Source organism: Augochlora pura, chromosome 6 (assembly GCF_028453695.1).
Source record: "Augochlora pura isolate Apur16 chromosome 6, APUR_v2.2.1, whole genome shotgun sequence".
Lineage (NCBI taxonomy): Eukaryota > Metazoa > Arthropoda > Insecta > Hymenoptera > Halictidae > Augochlora > Augochlora pura.
In genome coordinates this window covers 23,767,390-23,785,151 of record NC_135777.1, presented here as the reverse complement: position 1 = coordinate 23,785,151, position 17,762 = coordinate 23,767,390, and the positions used below count along the sequence as shown (strand labels likewise).

Here is a 17,762-nt window from a genome sequence, read left to right as displayed (position 1 = left end):
AGCTATAATAGAGAAGAAAAAACAATTACCGCGATACAGTTCCTAAACGGGTGTTTATTCTCAACGATCGTGTACACAGGCAGCTGCGAAAAAGAAAAGAAAGCTGATTATTCATCTGATAATACAATACACAATGAATTATTCTTTGTTCGTATTGTGCAGCAATTTATACCCAAAATGGTTTTCTAGCGTGGTCTCGCTAAAGCATTACCACATAATAAGTTGAGCTGAAACTTTCACGCTGTTTCTCACTCGGGTGCACGTGTGTACACCTTTCTCAGGTAGCAAAAACATAGTGGCTGCAAAGAACAATAACAATAATAACAAATAACACAAGAAAACAAAGAGATTGATTTCTCTTTAGGAAAATGAAACATGAGAAATTGTTGCTAACAGTATAAGCGCGTATTTATATTCTCCTACAATTTTCGTTAATTATTCACGACCTTTTTCGTATATGTATAAAACATGCGGTGATTAAGAGCTCGGATAAGTTCAGTGATCTGTATTCAATGATCTACGCTACGTCTGTTGCGTGATAACAAATTCGTAGTAACCCGATTTTTCATCGAAGCAGACGTTTTATTTTTAAACGCGTTCGCCTTGAACTTATAATATAATTATAATATTGAAATTAAAACGAGCAATCTCCTAATATGCACAAGATACCCATCACGATGTACAAGATGTACGTACCAAACAAGTGAAAATGAGCAAATTTCACTTATAAATTACGCTTTCTCCTTATAGCGCAGTTGTAAACACATGTGCTAAAACCATTTTACCAGCCTTTCGCAGCTCCGTTATCTACGAATAAGTTCCAACATCGTTAAATCCGTTGTATCAATAAAAAAACGTGGGTTTAGGTTAAAATTCAAATTCACGTTCGATTTTTGCAAGGAACGCCTTTCAGTTTTCCCCACAAAAAAAACGTGTTCTGCCAGCGCGAGATGTGCCGAGCGAATTGGCTATGATGTGAACCTATTACGGCCAATCCAATGACTTGAAAATTTCTCATTAAGTATTCGTGTTACAGCACATAAAGAATGAGTTGGATAGTCATTATGTTTGCACTACTTCGTGGTGCATGTGTCCTTGCTCGGTCCTAAATGTTTGAGTTCAAGGTCACCCGAAAACCACAATGAACAGCGTACGAACAGAATTCGAACTGTTTACAATGCAGATGTACGCTCTAAAGAGGTCAAAAGGACCTATCAAATGTCGAGCCGCGTTTCTCGTGTTTACCACGGTTGGACCTTCATAGAAATTAAAACAAAGGGATGCCGAATGTGGAGTTTACCATGCGGCAGATCGGTAGTGTCCGATAGAATTATGGGACACCAAGAAAAGTTTTTCTTTCCGTTCGACTCACAAAGAAGACGTTATTTCTCAGTCATCAAACACAGGTACCGGCGTCCTGGAAATACGGAAGTTCGTTTGTTCAATTGCCGGCGATACTTCTCAGAGTGAGCAGTTTCACCTTCTTTTACTGGCTCATAATAAACTGGGCTTCTTCTATCCCACCATACACAATGAGCTGAACTTTCTTTCGATGTGATTCAGCCTTTGTCACCGTTGGTAGCGGTGTTCCTGGTTTACAGTATTTCTTTTCCTGATGCAGCAGTGCGGCGTTGCAGTATTTACGATGTATGTACCGTTTGCTTTAACCGTAACACGAAACTAAGTTTTCCGAATGCAAGATTGATCGTTATAAATTTCATTAGACAGTGGAAACGGGAATAAACCTCGCGATGCAGCATAGCCTGCGAATTAATTAGGAAGGAAATGTACGGTTTGTTGATGAAATTAAACCGTGCAGGGTGAAATAGCGAAACAACAGTTGTTTACAATTGGAATCATTCATAAACGAGCACGTAAAGAAAGATCACATTTCCGATTTCCATGAAAGCTTGTAAATATTAGTTAATGATAATAAACATGTATTTATTCGGCTACAGTAATTCTAGCGTAAACACCGATAACATTACCACTAAGCTAAAAAAAAACTATCGAGTTACAAATATTGTCATTTCAATGGAGTATTTGCAATGTTTGTAAACACCTTAAAGAAAATACTAGAGTCTTCTTTTTTTTTATTCGGAAAGCATTACGAAAATTTTTTTTTTAACAAAAACGATAGAATCTCCATGGAACAATTGAAAGTCTGTGAGAAAATCTCATAAGGGTGCAACGAGGTCATCACCTTGTTTCGATAATAGTTCGGTGGGAAGTATTACACCAGGGAGTGCCTCAAATTCACTTTTGTGAAACTAGGACTTAAGCATCGGTAAAACGCAACTACGGAGCATCAAAAAATACATTCGTACCACGTGAACAACAATACATTGTATCATGGAAAACAAAGTGTTCGGCAATAAGATTGTTCACTTATCTGGTCGATTATCAAGGCAAGTGAACAAATTCTTGTGTATTAAGAATTTTTTAAATATAAGCAAATATAATCAGTTATATGAAAATTGGTGAAACCATATATTTATTTTTTAATATACTCTCGTTCGATTACTACTGCTTGATAATGAAAACTCTCCGGATATATACATATTTACATGATGCTATGAATGAGGTATTCATTTGAACACTAACAAGTCAATTTTGCATACTCTTTTCCTTATTTTCATACACTTTTTATGTATTTATACTTCTTTATGTATTTTGTATAGATTGTTTATATACAATGTAGAAGTCTTGAACATTTTTTGCATTATCTGTATGAATTTTCGCGCCGCGGTTATACCATAGAATCTTGTCTTCTTATAGATGGAAGCACTAGTTTTCACCATAGAATACGAGAAGAAAAGGTCTACTGTTTTCCAGTAAACAACGTCTAGTGCTCATGCCCCCCTGTGTATTGGTTTATAGCGAATACAGCCTCGGAACTCTGTATTGAGATGCGCATGCGTCAGAAATCTACGCAGTCCTGTTAGACCGCGAATTTTATGTAATTATGACAGAATTCGGTGCGCGAAATTTGAAAGTTTAAAATTTCAATAATAGGCCAGCTTAAAAAATTGTGTTGCACATGAAAAACTATTTTCAACTTATAGGTTTCGAGACGGAATACTTACTAATTTCTTTAATTTGAACCATTCAAATTAAGCGCCACACAATTACGCACGCGCGGTTCAATACGAAATTTTGAGGTTGTAAAATTCATAAAGGTTCTGTCCACACTCTTGCCATTGCTAATAGGCTTAGTTCACACGTTGCTACTGGTCGATTTCAATTGTTAATAACTTAAAAACCGAATTTCCGTAGGGATTTTGTCACGTTTGATTTTCGTCTTATTTTGGTCGATGAAGTCACTTCTGAAAATATTTACTATGCGCAGTCGAACAGTTTCTATATAATAGAAAATTTGTATGCATCGATTCAGTATTAAACTAATCTTCGATGAGCTAATATAATTATTATCCGATTACGTACCTAATTAATATCAGTAGTAAAACCAAAAATGCGAGGCAAAATCTACATCGAATGAAGAGTACATACTCGTGCAATATTTTGTTAACAATGATAAATCTGAAATAAGTAAATCAGCGCTTATAAATACGGAATTCAATGTGTGAAAAATATTAAAAAAAAAAAGTTATCGAAACATTTTCAGTAAACATACATAAGTGATGCAGAATAAGATAACATACACTGGTACATATAAATTCTTTAATGTTGTAATATTATAAAATCTACCGCCGAAAAGATTTCTGAATCTCTATAAATTAGAATTCTGTGCAATACATTTTATAATACGTTTGCTCATTAGTGTTCTTTCGACGTATGTATATTATATATACCATGTCATAAGAATTCAAAATATATAATATATTACGCGTATGTACATACATATAGTTAAACAGATTTTTCGTAATTCGCTTCTATTAGATAAATGGAGAAAGAAGAAAAAGGGTAATAAAAACAGTCGTGCGTACAACACGTACACATAAGTGGTAAAGGATGGAGTGAGAAAGAGACTATATAGTACAGTACATACGTACGGTACAGTGAAGAGCAGAAGAGGGGTAGAAACAAAATGTCTGCGGATCTCGATATGTTTACTAGCAAAGGTTTATATGCAACGAGAGATGCTTGACATTGCTCAAGAAATGATTAATCAAATGATAAAAAAAGTGTGGCGTGATGGCCGTATCTTTTAATCGATATCTTATTTTACCGGAAATTGAGAAAAGTGAATTTAAAATCTCTCAAGAAACTAAACACAAATATACGGATGAGAATACTATCAGAAATTCGCCTAATGAACAGAAAACCTCCGTGACAGCGGCAACCGTTCCCTTGTGTGTCTTGGGTGACGTTCAGTTGCGTTTCCTCTGTCCAGACGACTTAGAGGAAGTACGAGCACTTTGTGAAGATTGGTTCCCAATTGGTACGAAGTTCTCATGTATTTTAAATTCAATTTTGCAATTTGATATCGCACGCAAAGTGAGATACAGGTTCATTTCGATACAAACAGTTTTATCTAGCTATATGTTTAATATTATACAATTTCATTGGTACTACATAAACCATTCATTTCTTAATTCCTTGAATTTTTAAGTCTTTTTGTATTAAATTACAATGCAATTAGAAGTATTCATATTTCAAAAACTATCGCATTATATATTATATCAAATCAGTTATCATTGAAAAGTAACACATCAATCGTATCAAGTGTTATGAAACATGATTCTTCTTCTTGTTTCTGAATTTACAACTAATCATTAATTACATTTCAAATACTTATTGTTACTAAGTTCCTATGTTTAGTAAGCTTCTTTCATATATAGTTTATGATTTTACAAGTAGATATGTCAACATATAAATTCATTGTAATATGTTTTGTTCCCAACATAATCATAACTAATTATTTATAAATTATTACATATGATAATGCTATATATGCTTTGAAAACCATGTACGTTTTATTTAATTAATTTATTTATTTTATTAAATTGATAATGAAAGTAATGAGAAAGTGGACGTAGAGTTTGTTATTTATATCAGTAATTTGCTAAGTATTTGTTGTTTTTATAAATTGCTTATTTTTAATGCGTATGTCAATTTATTTTGTCATAGATTACCCTTATTCGTGGTATGAAGACATAACAAGTTCCTCACGGTTTTATGCACTTGCAGCTGTATATGGTGGAGTAATAATTGGGCTTATTGTTGCGGAAATAAAACCTTATGCCAAGCTGAACACAGAGGATCGTGGTATTTTATGTTCGAGTTTAGGAAAAGATTGTTTAGTAGGCTACATTCTCAGTTTAGGGGTACGTCGCGCATATAGAAGAAATGGAATTGCTTCATTATTGTTGGAACAATTACTCGCACATGTTACCGCTCCAGAACGTTCTTCCGTAAAAGCAGTCTTCCTACATGTTTTATCTAGCAATTCGCCTGCTATCTTGTTTTACCAGAGATGTCATTTTCGTTTGCATAGTTTCTTACCGTATTATTATTCAATACGTGGTAAATGCAAAGACGGCTTTACGTATGTCCTTTATGTTAATGGAGGGCACGCGCCATGGGGTATTTGGGATTGGTTGCGTCATCTAGCAAGTGCAATGGCTAGTCTTGGACCATGCAGAGTTCCACGATGGATCTGGCGGCGGCTTCTTTGGGCTACTACTATTCTTTCATATCAGAGATGATACATTTTGACAACTACCAATGTTAAACCAAATACTTGTTTCTCTTTATGTTTTCAAATGTGTACGTATTTTTCAATCGAATGTTATGCCTATTCGAGCAATAAAATTAACTTCATAATTATTTTTAAAATCTTAATGGATTAAGTAACTGTAAAAACTAAATTAACACTGACGAGACAATACTTGGATTAGCAAGTATCGATTTATACTTGGTTTGCTAATGACAGAACTACAAATTTGTATAGTATTTTCTTTATAAGAAATGACGAATTTAAAGTTTTGTGATTCTTTCACCATGGAACATATTGTAAATTATCTATCTTACTATTTAAGATAAATGGACATACAACATGGAACATCCAACTGCCAGGGCATTTGATCAGTTCAAAATAATTTTATCGAAATATTCTTTTATGTATAATACATATACATAATATGAAATTTTATATTTTTGTTTTTTACATTTACTGGCTGATCTATAAGATTAAGGCACAATTGTAGAAATGGATAAGGGATATACAAATAATGGGATATGTCACAAATACAGAGACTATTTAAGCTAATTCGTACAATTCAGGAGCAGGATTAAATAGAACGAAATTGTACATACGTTTCTTTTCTTTATTTCTACGTAATTAATTTATTCATGAAGTCATATTCAAGCACTATGAAAGGCTCTGAGACTAAAATTGATTATAAATCAAACTAAACGCGAGTAATGATTTACAATTTCAACTCAAGATTTATGTTTGAGATCACTCCACATTATACTAGTCTTTCTCATCAACGTTGTCATTATATAGTATCAATGAAACTAAAAAAATAGAAAGGCTGCTCCTTTCTTCAGCCTTGGTAGTGCTACGCCAATTTGCTTCTAATATGTGTTCATTTATGTGCCATTATTTCAATTAAGTTCTTACATTGTAATTGAACTGAACTAGCTGGCGATCGTATTTCTTATTAAGAAATATTCGAATGTATTGGGCAGACAAATCAATTACGATTTTTTATTTTTTATGCTAATTCTTACATATATATTTATTTCGATGTTACACAGAAAATCACTACTTCAGTTGATTCTAGAATTTCAAATTATTCCGTAATCTGTATTCTATCAACAATCTGATATTGTAAGTTCCTCGAAGTCATCACTATTGTTTGCTACTGAGAACCTGTAATAATCGTGGTGATAATATTTGAAATAAGGTGCTGAAATCAATACTTCCATTGTGCTTTTCTCAGAATATAAGCAAGATAAGTTCAATCCAGTCATATTGTTTTTAAGTATTGATAATATTAATATAACTATTTTAATGTAATGGTATTTAAATTTTACATTGTCATTTTTTTAAATATTTTTCTTTCGATTACCTATATAATCAGTTATCAAACATTCGTGGAATTTTTGCGCCTCTAATAGATTTCTATAACGAATAAATGGGATAATATTATACGAAATTATTTATAATTTTATATTTCTAATACTGAAGTAAACGCCAAATTATAATATAATACGTTCAAAGCCATGTGTCCTGATTATTTTGTCATAATATGTGCGTAAAAAAGGAAACAAGAAAGCGTAGCAAGATTTACTCCATATTAGTCTTGAGCAGCCAGTAATTTTTGTTTGTTTTATAAATATATCTAATTATCTTCCGCAGAAAACGGATTTTATTTTATTTTTTATAAAGTTTGTAGAAGTATTCCGTTGAATAAGATTTATTAGTTTATTTTGAAAGCATAATGCAATCACAGTGATTTATATGAACTTGGATATAATTTGTCTTGAAGAAATCATGCAGATACGTTAATTTTAACTTTTCATTTTTTTAGTTATAATATAGCAGCTGGAAAGCACTATTTTTACATAATTTAAAAAGCCCCACAATAGTAGAATGAATAGAGTAAAGATACTGTATCCGATGAAATTTCTCTTTGCACTATAAGATATATAACATTCATGCTGATATTTCCGTCTTAAACTTTTGATGTAGTTTGGAAGTTTTTCAGATTAATGAAACTATATTTGCATAGAAAATGAAAGTAAAGTCACGGTAATGAATAATTTCTAAGTATTTATAATATTTTTCAATTAAAAATTTAAATCTTCTTAATTACTTTTACATTTGAAGACCAATTTACACCTTCTTTTGTTATTATTGTTATTGCTACAGTATTTAAAGAGAAATAATTTAGGCATATTTAATGACTCTTGAATACCTTTGATAAAACTGTCTTTTTATTATCATACTTTATAGATGCAAAAAAAAAAAGAAAAAGATAAGATATGTTGTTAGAAATTAAGCAGAGATAAGTAGCATATACAGAAAATTTTGTATCTTAACAGTTTATTGTGTAATTGTGTATAAACATGCGTGATACGCATAAAATAGAATGTGTAGTATATGCACATTCTTTAATACTGTGCAAATTATATACTGTATAAATGCTGCCAAGTATGTTTCATGCGTGTAAGAAACACACAAAGTTTTTCATGGAAAAGTTAGACCAAAGCTTTACAAAATAAAATTTAATTTGAATGGAAGTTTTATAGGGATACTATTGTATGGTGATGGAAAAAAGAAATTGAAGTACAGTTGTTTCTTGTTTAAGGCTGTGCATGTATTCTTTAATGGAAAACAATTTAACTTCTTGTTTCTCTGTTTAACCATTATCAATGATTCAAAATCAATAGCGTTATTTACAATTATATAATCATAGAGAAAAGCTTTTATATCGATAACATAAATATATAAATGTAAGTCATGAATGTTTGTGCATATTCTTTATATAAAATGTACATATATGTATACATATAAAATGTATCAGAGTAGCTGTACATACATATTACTGTATTGACCTTGTTTGTAATAAATTGACATGTTATAATTTTTGTGTATTATTTGTTCTTATCTCTTTTTTTTTTGTATTTTAGGATACACCGAATCATCGTTGTATAGAGATTGTAAAATTTTCAATTTTACAAGAGGACAAAATTGCAGAAATTTTATATATTTTAAATTGCAATGAATTGAAATTTATTTACGAATTTTGGGTGTCTGTATCACTAAAAGTGAATCAATTAGATTACATTTATATTCCTCTCTACTATTGCTTCAATTTAAAAAAACCTCTTCTTAATTTTTAAACTGGCGCGCATTTTCTTCATACCACATCGTACGAATTTCGACAAGAATTCTCTGTTCTTGGAAATATGAAAACAGCGCCATTACACGTGGTGGCGAATTGCTTAAACTGATAGACAAATTTACCGACAGAGTCAAAATATCATTGGGAAAAGCACAGCGATGCCATCTGGTATTTCAGTGTAATAATAAGCGAGGTATCAGATCTATATCTCGTCTGTAATAATATCAGTATTACCATCAGTAGTCTCACGTTCTAATGGCTGAAATAATACATCAGGTGTCAGGTCTACTCCTATATCTCGTCCGTGGTATAATATAATAATCTACAAGCACGGACGAGGTATAGAAGGGTTAACCTCATCTGCGTTAATAACCTATTAATGAAAAGCGGCTCGAAACAATTATATGTTATCGGAATTACATTTAACAAAAAGTAGGAAACATGAATTTATTACCAAAAGCGCACGAAGAATTTAGTCAAGTCGAGTATTGGAACACATTTTTCAAGAAACGTGGCAAAAAGAGCTTCGAATGGTATGTGTGATTTGTATTTATATTTAATTGATTAACAGAATGGACCGAAACTACGGTGTTCACTTTTTGTATTTAGGTATGGAGAATACCCAGAATTATGCAGTATAATCTTGAAGTTCTTAAAAGTGAAAGATAATATTTTAATTGTTGGTTGCGGTAATTCGACGCTTAGTATGTGCTTGTACGATGCTGGGTACAGGTAAAGTTTGTATTCGATAAAAATTTATTGCCACGTCGAATATTAGACACTCCTTATTCAAATATAATTCTCTTTAAAGATCGGTGTTTAAAAGTATTTGTTTTCTGGATTATAGGAACATTACTAACATTGATATATCTCATATTGTTATCAAGCAAATGCGCGACATTAATGCATCTGTGAGACCAAATTTGATTTATGAACAAATGGATGCTACACAAATGATTTATCCGGATGACACGTTTAGTGTCATTTTGGACAAAGGTACTCTAGATGCTCTTATGCCAGATACTAAGGAAGGTACGATATCCACAATTACAAAATACTTTAAAGTAAGTTCACGTATATTAAACAATATTTATAATAAAATAAGGTGTCTTCTATCCTGATTATTTTATACATTTATTATAGAACATTTGTTGAATTTTTTCAGGAAGTCACACGAGTTTTACGTAACGGTGGCAGATATATTTGCATTTCTCTATTGCAAGAGCACATTTTAACAGAGCTTCTGTCTTATTTTCCCGCTGCTGGATTTATGTTTCGCATAATACGTTGTTACGAGGCAGAAGCAAAAGCACGGATAGAAGAAGGTAGTTCAATTCCAGTTTTTGCAGTAGTTGCCACAAAATTTACAAATTTACCGCATCCTGTAAGTATTTTGTTAGAAAAAGCTGTATTGTCCGACCATCGTTTCATATCTTCATGAAATTTCTTTACATTAATTTCAGAATTTATAATTATAATAGGTTCTAGAAATAGCACTGGTCGATGGTCCTCCGAAACGGTTATCAACATCGAATGATATGATATCTGCTGTACTTTCAACACAAAAATCGGCTTTAATATGTAATAATCTTCACAAACGAAGCGTAGCCGACATTGGAGAGATCTCGTTGGATTTACATCGCCCAGACGATGAACATCCACGGTATACGATTTATGTGTTGGACAAGCCGAAAATGCATGGTATAAATACGTACGCAGCATTTATAGTGCCACAGGGAAAGTAAGTTTATAATAATTTCGTATTGTTATTATTACAAATTAATACAATTATATAAAACAACATATATTTAACTAGAGAAACAGATTGGTTGTTTAGCACAAAAGAAGGAAGACAACAAGTTCTTAAAAGCGCGCAACGTGATAGGCTTGCAATTGTTACTCTACGTAGAGAACACAAGTTTGAGAATTGGGATGCCGTGAAAACTGAGCTGGAGGATTGCATTTTGAATTTGGCGCCGGAAGGTTTATCAAACAGAAACGATATACCATTTTTATCATTAGGATCCGATGTGGGGCAAAGAGTTATATGTTACGAAGGGAAGAGCGAGCTGAGTGGTTCATTCGTTGTCGAAGAAATTGAAAGGGATGGTTGCGAGTTCAGAAGACTAGTTTTTCTAAGTAATCCTTACGTTATCCAAAGCGAAGCTCGACTAAAGCAAGGTACTAAATTCCATCCCTATGCAAACTATATCATTTTAATAACTTTTTCAATTTCGAATTAATCATTTTTCAGTTAAATCGAGGCGTGGTAAAATGAAAAAAGTTATCGATCCCGGTTTCCTAGCTTGCGATCATCACTTATACATGAGTATAGGTGTCACTGCTGTAATAAATCCTAAAGAATGCGATGAAATTATGATCGTTGGATTGGGCGGTGGAAGTTTATGTACATTTTTGTACAATTGCTTTCCTAAAGTATGAACACGATATTGTAAAATTTGTTCGTTATACACTAGTAATGCGTGTATAGGATATTATTACAGTGTATTGTAAAACATAATTTTCACTTTTGCAGTTGAATATAATTGCAGTTGAAATTGACGAAGCGATGCTTAAAGTGGCAACTGACCATTTCGGACTTACTCTTGATGCCAGAATGAGGGTTGAAATTGCCGATGGAATCCAATTTGTTAAAGAAAACTCGGTCGCTGGAAAGAAATTTAAAGCCGTACTTTTTGACGTGGATAGCAAAGATACAACAGTTGGGATGAGTTGTCCACCTAAACAATTTTTGGAAATGCCAATTATCAAATCGGTGTCGGAATGTTTAACGAGCGACGGTATTTTTATACTTAATCTAGTTAGTCGAGATCAGAACACGAAGAAGAAAGTGAAGAACGATCTGATGTCTGTATTTAAATGTATAGCATGTTATTCCATTCAGGATGAAGTGAATGAAATAATTTTATGTTCTATAAGCGAAAACGACAGCTCCGAATGGATAAACAAATTAAAAGGAGCCGCCACAACGTTGAATGGACAAGTGTCTGCGAGGAAATTATTAAGTAATGCGGATACGTTTGATTTGTCGTCTTTTATGGAAAATCTATCTGTAAATTCTTAATTAAAAAATTTTCTACTAACATTTGTAATGCCATTCATTTACTACTCATGCTTTTTTATTCCTTACCCCTATTAAAGATAATTAACGTTTCGATCAAACATCATTGTAATGGATAAACCTATAGAATAATTTGAAACTAGATTTTGGCAGCTTTCCAAATCGAATTTCGAAACTATTCTATAAAAGAAACTTCGAAATTTTACAAATTGAATTTTGAAACGTGTTCAAAACTGGTTTTAAAAACGTACAGATTACCACGGCTGAAATACCGTGACGTAACGCGGTTTTTATTTGCCGGATACAGTAGAGCGGAGAATCAATTTGCGAAGAAATTCGCGGAATAGCTGGCGGGGAGAACGGAATTGTAAATCAATGTTTCGGTTTATTACATATTCCCGTTTCGGTGCGTTTTCTTCGAGGAAACCAACGACTTTTGTAATTACCGCTAGTACCTTCTTGCGAAATTCGTGGGTTTCAGAGCCTTGACCATACCAGGATCATGCTTGAGCTTATTTCATGCTATAACCGAGGTTTATGCGCCTCCGAGTTCCGAGTTCCTGCATTCGAGGCACTTGTTCTTAGTCGGTGATTGTTCTTCCTAATAGTGACGACGATGCCTTTTACAATTCGCTCTGTTTTTTTTTTCTTTTACCTTCGTCCAATCTACAGTCTTCCTAGAACACCCGCGGAAACGGTCTGCAACTTTTAACGCGCGAACTATTCAATAAACAATAGTCTTTTCAGAAATTAGTTTTTGGTTAAGAGTATCCGACAGGCAACGAAGTTCCCATGAAATTGCTCAACCATATTTTTATGAACAAAATAATTCTCAAATATATTTTAATCACGGCGTGATTCGGCAAGTCGGATGATATCATGCTGTGACATAGATTTGTTGCGCCGAGAACGTTCCGTTGTTCCTGAAATATATTTAGGAAAAATATTATCGACGTGGCGTGGAAACGAATTATACTGATCTCGCTGCATGCTGAACGATATACTGAAATATAATTCAAGACTATTTCGGAAGGTGGAATTTCTCACTAGTGCCTATATCAATCTCCATACGTTGCCGCGAGAGGCACTTAAAGTAAATGTTCTACCAAGAACCTGGTTACTTTACGAGGAAATTTTCATGGAATACACTTACGCACTCGTAATGCTTCCTCGGTGCCAGGATCATTGCACTTAATTTGCGTTTCTTGCAAAATTTAACCGTGATAAATGTAAAATTATGGCAATGTTATTCTAGCCTCGGTTGAATTTTTCTCCTGTCGCGGAGGACAACTTTGATTCCTGTCCGTTGTTAACAACAGTCACAGCTTCGCGTATCGCATACGCCGTACAGAATCGACAACCTGTGGAAAAGTGTAATTAATAATTATGAGCGGTACACTGACTAATGAGATGCGAATGTCCGCAGATCTCGCCTCCCATTTGTCAGTGTATGCTCATTAATAACTCGTGAATAAAGCCGCGAATTGTGTTTGCTCGAAGGAAAATGTTGCTCTTCGAATTAACTCAGGAACAAAGTTGACGAGAAAAGAAATAATATTTAATAATTTGATGCGCGTGGTTCTGTTCGTAGGAGAACTTACGATTATTATGTATTCAGAAATAGACACCGAGGTTCAAAGTTAGCGCGCGCGCGCGCATTTAATTTGTCACGTAATTAGTGGCCGGTGGCAAGCCCATTAATTTGTCAGGCAAGTAAATTAAATATTTGATTCAAGAAACGGCTACAAGATTGCCGGCTTACAAATTACGGTGGTTAATTCGTTCCGTAGGAATTGCAGAAGTCGCCACGCTCGAACTCGTGTTTTCTCTCGGCTACACGTGCACGTGTGCACACCGATATACCATGCCTGTGGAACAGCGAAAGTCCGGTGCGCTCTTAATTATTAAACGATCGTTCTAAGATGAATGTCGAGCCCGTTCGACATTTTTTCTCGTTAAGCCAAAGTTTAAACCCGGCGTGTCATTTGTTACATTAACGTCTCATTATCCGGTGAAAGTTCATCGTTACGCATTTTTTTCCCCCGCGATCCCGAAAGCAGTGCCACCTGCCGTTTTTATCATGCGTGGTGAACCGAAGTTATCCTAAGCTTATTTTTACCCGCGACAGCCTCCACGTATGTTCTTCGCTTTTTCTTTCAACCCTTGAATCGACAGGACTTTTTATACAATTATTTTTGAAATCACTATCGAACCCTTGCTTAATAATATATATATTTCGTAGAGACGACCGGTCTTGAAGGATTTCGAAGCGACAGTATCGACGGAGTATCGGCTGGCCAATTTTTAAACACGTCCTAGGTTATGTCGAGGTAATATTATCTACACGCGATATCATTGTTTAACCTCTCTTCCATTATTATATTTCTAATTTCTACTATATCGTTATATCTTTAATTTCTCTTTCTTTCTATCTTTCCAAGGTACGAAATGCAAAGAAATAGAAAATTGGTTCGCGGAATAAACATGATTCACCTGTTGTTAGATTCATGGTGTTCCCGAGGAAAGGTAAACAGGGGTGCGACATCCTGTCCATGTTATTAGCACGACAATAGGACGAACATACCTTTTGATTTCCACCTTAATACGCGCGCATTGTGTGGATCTTCGAACGATTCGTTTTCGTAGTCGTTCGTTGCTCGAATTTTTGCCCGAAGGTTCCCGACCAATAGAGTCGACACGCTGGGCCTCGCGGTGGCTTGCCTTTTTTCATGCTAATCGAGGTCCTTTCGAAGAGTGAAATTCATTAAATTAAATACTTTGGAACATTGTTCGGCCAACAATATCGTAAGCTTCGCTAATGGCCCGATTGTTGGCTTCGAAATTTTAGGCGTTCGAGTCGTCGGGAAATTTCAATCACAATAATTTGCATAGAAGATTCTCGTCTACCTGCCGAGGTGTTTCGTTTATGTTCCATCGCGTTCTCAAAGGCGACGTACGGTAACAGGAGATCAGTTTCACCCTCCGGTGTGGGTGAAACATCAAAGGGTGTTTGACTCGAACACATCAGAGGGTGAAACATCAGAGGGTGGCATTTCTTTTTAATTCTTATTACTAATCTTTTCATAGTGAGACAATATTAATGTTCTTTTATTCGAATTCTACTGTGTATAGTGAAATCAAAATTTTTGCTAAATTTACCAGAAAAATCTACCGAATTTTTAGTTAATAAATTCTGTATTTATATTATATCTTCAATTTATATACCGTAAGCCGCCGTGTTCGAGGTTTTCTCGAGGACTTGAATCTTGCTTCACAATTTGGACTGCTTCGACATTTTATCAGTTCATAAAAGCAGAAAAGAATCTCTCCCCGTTAAATTTTTGAACTCTTTGAAGTCCAATCAATATCCATTGTATTTTACAGATAGACATAGGTTGCGACAAGGTTTGCTCTTTAAACAGTCAATTCTAAAACAACCTCCGCGGTGCCCTTGTGCATGTACACGCGTAAGATCCTGTTCAATAGGAATCATTTCCATCTTCGACCGCGGGATCGTCCCCGAAATCTACATACATATGTATAGGTAATTCTTAGGACCTGTGAGCTTTTATTATGATAATTATGCTGTCTCTTGGCCGGTGCAAGTTCTAGTTCATTAATTCGGGGCTCGCGTTGTTGCATTTGAATCGCCCTAAACTTTCACGAGCGGGGGCAGTGTCCAAATATTGGACCGGAGAATTTTCCAAATGAAGTTTTCTACGAACACAGCGTCCGATAATAAATATTAATAATAATACTTTTTTTTTACGGACCATGGTTATCTAGGAACGGAATATAATACTCGAATAGTTTGAACGTACGAGTTCAATCTATCGCAGCCACTGAAAGGCCGCGTTTCAAATATTCATGTCTCGTTACACGCTTCAGCGGAACATGTTTCCTAAGGGATGCCTCCGTTGCGTAAAACACCGCTCGTGCTCTAATAATGCAACCGGGCACATTTTATTCTCCCGGGAGCTAAATTAATCGTCTATCCGAGCGAGACACGTTTTCGTGCCGCGCGAGTTTTCATAAACTCCTGTTGGTCAATTAATCTCAAGGGAGGCAATCGTCATGAAAAATGCACACCTCTCTCTCTCTCTCTCTCTCTCTCTCTCTCTCTCTCTCTTTCTTTCTTCCTCTTCGCGCCTCCGTTTAAAATACTAGGAAAAATGTCAATAATAGGAGGATCGTGGAGGTTCGAATTTTTATCGCGTGAAAACTATGTTTAAGCACGAACTCGGCGAATGATCTCGTCGCATACAGCAGAAGTTGGCGCGTTATAACTTCCTGTAACACTGCGTTCGCTTGAAAATGTTATAATATTATTTATAATATATATATTATATATTTATAACATATTGTATATTTCTATTCTCTTCAACTTTGTCACTAGAGACTAATTTATTTCTTCTTTTGTATTAGGTTGCGGATATCCGATGCACTTATGGGAACATTTGACAAGAGAGACTCGGACAGTGAAGTCGTCGCAGGAATTGAAGAATATAAATTTAAGAGCATAGATTTAAGATTATAAATTTAACAAAGATTGACAAGAAAAACGCGGCGAGAGAAAAGCAATGCCTAGAAGATAGTCCGCTGACAATCGAATTATCCAATGACAATTCGTTTCCGAAACGTTTCGAAAACACTCGAGAATCGTTCATTTCCGTTTCGAATACCCGTAATCGGTTCACCGCAGGCGTCGGATGTCGAACGGATCGACGAGGGTGACTTAAGCAGGCGAATGATCGATAAACTATCATTCCGTTCTTGCAGAAGAAACCAATTACAAGACAAGATAATTCATGGCTTCACGGTGTACGCCGGGGTCATAAAATTTGCAAAGCGTATCGGATTTTTTTTACATACCTAATAGGTCTTTCCGTTCTTCTCGAATACGCGGCGCGAGTTCAACTAACTGTCGATGCACTGATGCAGAAGTTTTTAGTATTAATTTTGCACGCATGTAGGTTACGCGTAGACGTGTGTCTCTATCGAACACGGATTAAATAAACGTTAAATAAATTCTTCCAACGTTCATTGCTATCTTTGTCACATATACAGAAGAATCTGTAATAGTCTAGCAATTAATTTTTTTTTTTGTGCGCACACTGCGACTGCCATGTTCTCGGCCACGCGCGATTGTACAATAGGGTACGTGTTACTTGACCGAATCGATTGTTTGTTGCCTGTATTATCGGCGCTCGGACGCCTCGGTAAATAGAGAAATACGGCGAGAGTGACTTAGGACTGTTATGATCCGCGGGGGGCGGACGATTCGAATGAAAATTTCACACGAGCACCGTCGCGCCGTGTTCCCGTGGAAACATCGGCGAAAACATTTATCTGGCTCTCCCCCCATGAGGGAATTCCGTTCCTAAGAATTCTTTTAATCGCCTGTTTTACATGTCGCAAGAAATGCCCGGTAAATGCCGGGAGAGAATTGTCCCCGAGGGGATGCTGAATAAATGATCAGCTGACTTCTTTCATCGCTGTGTTTCCTTCCAGCTAATAACGTTCGCCCCACACCCATCATTATCCGCGGGGTCGATTCAAACGGAAATAATCTGCAGTCTCTGCAATGTTTTCGAAACCCGCGCGGCCGTACACGCTGCTACGGGATTGCAATTACAGAGAACGCATTTCCCCGGCAACACGTGAATAGATAAAACGTGCCTTAATCGTTGATTCGACGATTACCTACGCCGTCCGCTTTATTTTTATAATGCTGTAGCAGTCTATTTTTATAGACGATCTGCAACAAAATTTTATAACGAACTATTTATTTATTATTATTCCCATTATATCTATTATCGTTATTATATTTATTATAACAATAAAACGGAACGGCTCCGACT

General features: G+C 35.1%; 2 protein-coding genes across 4 annotated transcripts; both read left to right on the top strand.

The window, feature by feature from the left end:
* The first annotated feature begins 3,389 nt into the window (after positions 1-3,389).
* Positions 3,390-8,552, top strand: Naa60 (N-alpha-acetyltransferase 60). Of its 2 annotated transcripts, none has more exons than XM_078183116.1 (3): positions 3,390-3,666; positions 3,901-4,402; positions 5,092-8,552. In XM_078183116.1, the coding sequence occupies exons 2-3, from the start codon at positions 4,156-4,158 to the stop codon at positions 5,667-5,669; spliced, it is 825 nt and encodes a 274-aa protein (XP_078039242.1). In that variant the 5' UTR covers positions 3,390-3,666; positions 3,901-4,155; the 3' UTR covers positions 5,670-8,552. The 2 variants fall into 2 exon arrangements, with proteins under 2 accessions (XP_078039242.1, XP_078039244.1); XM_078183118.1 differs by having other exon boundaries at positions 3,390-3,793.
* Positions 8,553-9,166: 614 nt separating this feature from the next.
* LOC144471218 (eEF1A lysine and N-terminal methyltransferase homolog) lies at positions 9,167-11,917 on the top strand. 2 transcript variants are annotated; one of them, XM_078183066.1, is made up of 8 exons: positions 9,167-9,352; positions 9,429-9,551; positions 9,667-9,883; positions 9,985-10,203; positions 10,301-10,560; positions 10,636-11,000; positions 11,074-11,255; positions 11,356-11,917. In XM_078183066.1, the coding sequence occupies exons 1-8, from the start codon at positions 9,261-9,263 to the stop codon at positions 11,902-11,904; spliced, it is 2,007 nt and encodes a 668-aa protein (XP_078039192.1). In that variant the 5' UTR covers positions 9,167-9,260; the 3' UTR covers positions 11,905-11,917. The 2 variants fall into 2 exon arrangements, with proteins under 2 accessions (XP_078039192.1, XP_078039193.1); XM_078183067.1 differs by having other exon boundaries at positions 9,667-9,887; positions 9,989-10,203.
* Positions 11,918-17,762: the final 5,845 nt, after the last annotated feature.

Bases quoted from the DNA above. Each gene is read 5' to 3' on its own strand.
- Naa60 (XM_078183116.1), top strand. From the start codon at position 4,156: ATGGCCGTATCTTTTAATCGATATCTTATTTTACCGGAAATTGAGAAA. The intron at 4,403-5,091 runs GTACGAAGTTCT...ATTTTGTCATAG, and splicing joins TGAAGATTGGTTCCCAATTG to ATTACCCTTATTCGTGGTAT.
- LOC144471218 (XM_078183066.1), top strand. From the start codon at position 9,261: ATGAATTTATTACCAAAAGCGCACGAAGAATTTAGTCAAGTCGAGTAT. The intron at 9,552-9,666 runs GTAAAGTTTGTA...TCTGGATTATAG, and splicing joins TTGTACGATGCTGGGTACAG to GAACATTACTAACATTGATA. The intron at 11,256-11,355 runs GTATGAACACGA...TCACTTTTGCAG, and splicing joins TGTACAATTGCTTTCCTAAA to TTGAATATAATTGCAGTTGA.